At 40.5% G+C, this 6,000-nt stretch overlaps 1 protein-coding gene across 13 annotated transcripts in view; it reads left to right on the forward strand.

Annotated features, from left to right (window-relative positions):
• LOC108874178 (V-set and immunoglobulin domain-containing protein 1) overlaps positions 1-5,994 on the forward strand; it is a 41,578-nt gene extending 35,584 nt beyond the window's left edge. For 5 of the 13 annotated variants that reach the window (XM_051068734.1, XM_051068732.1, XM_051068741.1 and 2 more), the window contains 2 exons: positions 4,715-4,866; positions 5,502-5,622. In XM_051068734.1, coding sequence (XP_050924691.1) covers positions 4,715-4,833 — 119 coding nt within the window. In that variant the 3' untranslated portion in view covers positions 4,834-4,866; positions 5,502-5,622. Of the gene's footprint in view, positions 1-3,010; positions 3,068-3,158; positions 3,267-4,714; positions 4,867-5,501; positions 5,623-5,843 lie in introns of those variants that run through there. The other 8 variants (XM_051068738.1, XM_051068736.1, XM_051068745.1 and 5 more) reach the window with 5 other exon arrangements.
• The last annotated feature ends 6 nt before the right edge of the window (positions 5,995-6,000 follow it).

The following is a 6,000-nucleotide window of genomic DNA, read 5'->3' on the forward strand; positions in this document are numbered from 1 at the left end:
ATTTCTGTTGGTTATTTATGTAGTTTACCAGAATCAAAATGGATTTTATAAAAACCAGGGCAGCCAGGTGTCAGTCAGTTTGGTTTTTAGACGTTTTTACTTCATTATTATAATCAAGCACAGGTTATTAGTTTAGATGTGTAGTTACTGCATTCAGCCTGTAGGTGGCAGTGATGAGACACAGAACAACAACAGACTGTGGGTTATTCACTGATCACAGGGTTGGTGGTTTGATGCCCAGCTGCTGAAGTGTCCTTGAACCCACAGTTTCCTCACTTGTGAGTCTCTCAGGATAAAATGGTTGAATGTAAATGTGTCTCTGTCAGATTAATGTGTCTCTTTGTTTTCCACTGATCTCAGGTTTTCTAACTTAAAAACAGCTGGAAGCTTTATTTCCTCTGCTGTGTGGACGGTGGATTTTAAACTGTTTCCTCTTTGATGTATTTTGTCCTTCATGCTGCACTTTAACACTGTCCTTTAAACTCTAATGTATAAATCATCATATGATGTTAAATGATGAAATGACTTCCAGCTTCAGTGTTTTTCAGTGTGTATCTGACTCAGAGATAAACTTGGTGGTTCGTTGGTCAGAACAAAGGAACAAGACAAACACTGTGTCTCTTGTGAGGTGACATTTGGAGATCATGTATCTGACAGAGCAATATTTACCACAAACCACACTGTCTGAGTGAATTGTGTTTGTGGGTGGTTCTCTGTTGACTCTGCATAAAAGTTCAGGAAGTGAGAGGAGGAGACAGTAGACTTGTAAGAGTTGTAGTAAGAAGTCAATCTGAGCTGCTCTGATGAGATGATCATAGAGGAAACTCTCTGTATTTTCCCGCTCTCTGTAGCTGTCAGTGGTGAGTTCACGATCATTTATTGTTCTATTTTGTTCACTCAGAGATTTTCTGACAGTAAGAGTCACTGCTGGAGGTGTTACAGTTCACACTTTTCTCTGACTGATTTTCAGTTTGCTGCTGCGTTGTGTTTCACATTTGATTGTTCAGACGAGACAAATAAGTTAATGTACAAATACAGAGTAGATATTATTATTATTATTATTGTTGTTGTTGTTGTTGTTGTTGTTGTTGTTGTTTTTTTTTTTTTTCATGAAGGGAACTGGTTTTGTTCTTAGACAAGATGTTGGACAATGGATTTAGTTTTTACTGAAGTTCCAGAGAGACTGAGAGAAACAGACATGGAGGAGGAAATATATATCCAGTGATACTGTTTCATTGTTTCAGTATCAGACCACTGTGTCAGCCTGTTGGTTTATTCATTGTTTTCAGTGTTTTACTCTGTGAGATCTGGGAAACTGATGCGTTCACACTGTCAGAGCGAACATGATGTCTGTGGATGAGAACAGAGGCATGAAAACTATACAAAGTCTGAACACAGTCAGTTCACTTTATAAACAGCAGTAAAGTGAAATGATGTTAATGTGGAGGTTAAAGCATAAACAGCGTCTTTATGATCAGCTCTGTGTAGAGTTTAACTCAGAGACTGAATCTGATATTTAGAAACCTCACGCTGCAACATTTTAGTTTTTAAAGCTTCATTTGACAACATTCATGTTACATATGTGTAATAATAAAAAGGGAAGTAAAGCCAACAGATGGTGGAACATTTAAATCTCAACTTTAAACTGAGATGATGAACAACAGGAAGTAAGTGAGACTGGAGGTTTAACCAACAGAGACAGGAAACACAGTGTTTGTTTGAACAGAGGAAAAGTGAACCAGGAGAACTCTTGTGTTTCTGTCTCTGTTAGAAAGTTCTCATATTGATTTAGTTTATTTTATATCATCAACAGCAGTGAGTTCACATCAGGAAACACTGAGTCTGAAAGAGGAAGCTGCTTGTGTTGAGTCTGATGAAACATTAGTGACTGAACCTTCACTCATCTGTTGATACTCAAACTGACTTCATACCAGCAACATCACATAAAACCGACACCTTCTAAAGGGGGTTTTCACTTGCGCCATCTTTTTCTCTCTTCCTGTCTGTGTGAAGATCTTGTTAGTTCAACCACCTGCTCTCCTCCCCTCCTCTAAGATGCTAACAGAACTGAAACTGAAGCCAGTGACATCAAAGGAAACATAAAAACCTGTCAGTGAAAGCTCAGATTGGATGAAATCATCAGCAGCTGATCATTGAAAACTCCTCATAAAGATATTATCATAGAGTCAGATTACAGTAGAGTGAGGTTAGAATGTTTGATGTCTGTGTTTTATTCTTCAGTTAGATTCCTGCTCTGCTGGTCTTTATTCTCAGCCACTGAAACCATCTGTTTCTGTCCTGACTCCTTCATCCTGCTCTCTGAGTGGTTTGACCTGCTCCTCCCTCTCCCTCTCTGTCTCTCTGCAGGAACACTTGTAGTGAATGTGGCACAGACCTTCTATCAGGCAGAGGAGAACCACCACATCACACTGGAATGGACCTTCACACCCAAAACTCTCAGCTCCTCCAACATTTATATCTTCTGTCAACTGATAACTGATCAGAAAGTCTCAGTCCTGTTTCAGCTCCATGAGGGTGTTGAGGTCTCAGAGTCTCAGGATGAACAGTTTTCAGGACGAGTCCAGTTTGACAAAGACCGTCCTCAGAGAAGGACGACTCAGACTTGATGTGTCCAGACTCAGGACTGAGGACTCAGGTCTGTACCTGTGTGAGGTCAACACAGAGTCCGGTTCAAGCTCTGACAAGTGTCGACTCAACGTCACTGGTAAGTTGATTGAGTAGAACTCAGTAGAAAACCCTTGTTATGGAGGTTGTCAGAGAACTTTACTGCTGAACTAGACCTGATGAGTGTGGCTTGCTCAGCACTCTATTTACTGAGATGAACATTTAGAAGTCCAACATGTAAACCTGAGCAAGGAATCATCACACAGGCTGAATTTAATACTGAATTTCCATCAGAAGAATCAGAGACCGTGAAGAAGTTTGTTCCTAAATCAGACGGATGTGATTTGAAAAAGTGTTTAAAGTGTTTGTTTCTTATTTGAAACAGTGAGAAAAGACCAAGACAACAGGACAAACACAACGATCATCGAGCCAGAGAAACCTGGTAAATGTCTCTGATTCATTCTTGACTAAAAACTGCATCTCCTCTGAGTTTGTTCTTCATCTCAACTCAACACTTTCTCATCTTCATTCAGGAGCTGAGAAGATGAATGTTGGTGCCATTGTTGGTGGTGTTCTCACTGTTGTTGCTCTTATTCTTGTCCTCATTATTCTCAGAGTCCTGGTGAAACCTAGAAATCTCTGTAAGTATCAAACTTTCAATTAAATTTCAATTTTATTTATATAGCACCAAATCAAGGCACTTTTCAAATAGAGCAGGTCTAGACCGGTACTCTTTAAAATAGGTATTTACAGAGAGAGACCCAACAAATCCCACCATGAGCAGCACTAGGAGACAGTGACAAGGAAAAACTTCCTTTAAAGAGACAGAAACCTCAGGGCAGAACCGGACTCAGGTTGGGCAGTCATCTGCCTTGACCTGTTGGGTTAAGGACAGGGGGGGGGGCAGCTCAGTGCATCATGGGAGATCTCCCGGCAGTCTAGGCCTATAGCAGCATAACTAAGGGATGATTCAAGCCTGAGCCAACCCTAACTATAAGCTTTATCAAAGAGGGAAAGTTTTAAGCCGACTCTTAAAGGTGCAGAGGGTGTTTCTGCCTCCCAGACCCAAACTGGGAGCAGGTTCCACAGTAGAGGAGCCTGATAGCTGAAGGCTCTGCCTCCCATTCTACTCTTAGAAACTCTGGGAACCACCAGTAAACCAGCATTCTGGAGAACAGGGTTCTAGTGGGATTGTAAGGGACTATGAGATCTTTAAGGTAAGATGGAGTCTGACCATTAAGGCCTTTGTAAGTGAGGAGGATCTTGAATTGATAATAATGAATTACAGTAGTCCAGCCTGGATGTAACAAATGCATGGACTAGTTTTTCTGCATCTTTTTGAGACAGAAAATGTCTAATTTTGGAGATGTTACGCAGATGAAAAAAGGCAGTCTTAGACATTTGTTTTATATGTGAGTTAAAGGACATATCCTGATCAAAGATGACTCCCAGATTCTTTACAGTGGAGCTGGGAGCCAGGACAATGCCGTCTAGTGGAGCTACATCATTAGAAAATTTGTTTCTGACATGTTCAGGACCAATTATAATGACTTCAGTTGAAGTTGCTTGTCATCCAGATTTTAATGTCCCTAAGACAAACCTGGAGTTTGGCTAGATGATTGGTTTCATCAGGCTCCATTGACAGATAAAGCTGTGTATCATCTGCATAACAATGGAAATTTATGGAGTGTTTCCTGATAATATTGCCCAAGGGAAGCATATATAGTTGTTAACATGTACAAACTGAAGCCTATCAGATAGATAGGACTTAAACCAGTTTAGTGCCGTTCCTTTAATGCCAATAAAGTGCTCCAGTCTCTGTAAAAGGATGTGATGGTCAATCGTATCAAAAGCAGCATCAACTTGTGCTCTGTAACATTTTCATCAGTACATTGACTCCAGTGTTGTACTTCAGTACAGTTTGTAGGTAAATGTACTTGAGTATTCAGGTGTTTTTCTACCTTATACAGCTGCACATATTGTACTTTTTCCTCCACTACATTTGTCTGACAGATACAGATACTAGTTACTTTACAGATGAAGATGGTCTGAACTCAGTGACTCACAAACTGCTTTCATGTTCTCACAGGGATGAAGAAGAAGCAGGAAGCAGAGAAAACACCAAACATCTCTGAGATGGAAAAGCTGGAGACGACATCAACAGAAGGAGATGAAGAGCTGCAGAAAATGATTCTGGAAACTTCCTGAAAGAGGTGTAGTTGGTGAACTGGCTGGGCTGAGGTATCAAATCCATTTTCATAGTTCATAGTTAATAACCACAGTCACACGATGCTGGTCATCAACTCGTTCAGTCAACCCAGGATTTCTTGGTGTGTGTTCATGTGAAGAGGCAGGTTGTTAGTTAAATTAAGAACTCACTACAGAGAACAGATCTGAAACTGCAGAGTTCCTGACATGGTTAAGATGCCTACATGGTAAAGCCCCGATGTTAAACGATTTGCTGTTTGAGTAAAACGTCCTCTCCTCCTGGTCCTCACTCAGAAAACAAACCACCTTTTTCTGTCACTCAGAATGACTGGTCCTCACTCAGTACCTGGTGTTAGCTCTGTTGACACTCAGCGTTTAAAGACTCTTGTAGGACTCAGCTCTCTAACTCTGTCTCTGTCTCTCTCTCAGTCAGTTTCCCCAAGACCTTTTCAGAGGCTGCATTTCACAGTTCACTAGTTTATGAATTGTGGTTTCACTGTGACACATGAAAACCACCCAGCCTGTGGTTTGGTCACACTGCTTGAAATTTAGAGGAAAGACTGTGTGTTGTGGGAAGGAAGCAGGTAGCAGGTGTGTGTGTTGTGGATCATTAACTGCAACTCAAGTTACCAACATCTTAACCACTGTTGTTGTACCGTGTAACACAGATCGAAGCCGTCAGCCCCGACTACGACAAGATGATCGAAGGTTAAACTCCCTTGGTTTTCAGAGGGAGGGGTTGCAGTGATGATGATGATGATGAAGAGACATTCACTGAGGTTATCACAGGTGAATTCAGGATCCTTTATTATTTGATATTCGTTATTTACATTTACATTGATGATATTTATTTTGATGAAGGTTTATGTTGATGACTCTCTTATTTTAATAATAGGTCTGATTTAATGAATGGTAGCTACATATATAGTGAATGCACACATTCAGTACCAGTCAAAGTTTGGACACACCTTCTCATTCAATGTTTTTCTTTTGCTTTTATTATTTTCTAGGTTGTAGATTCATATTGAAGATATTAAAACTATGAAGGAACATGTGGAATTATGTAGTAAACAAAAAAGTGTAAAACAACGTTACACAGTCTGTGGCTGGACCGTGTTTGGGACTGACGGCCGTGACAGTCGATGCCAACTCGCCTGTAGTTTCCGC

Source organism: Lates calcarifer, unplaced genomic scaffold (genome assembly GCF_001640805.2).
Source record: "Lates calcarifer isolate ASB-BC8 unplaced genomic scaffold, TLL_Latcal_v3 _unitig_5243_quiver_792, whole genome shotgun sequence".
In the NCBI taxonomy this organism is placed as follows: Eukaryota; Metazoa; Chordata; class Actinopteri; family Centropomidae; genus Lates; species Lates calcarifer.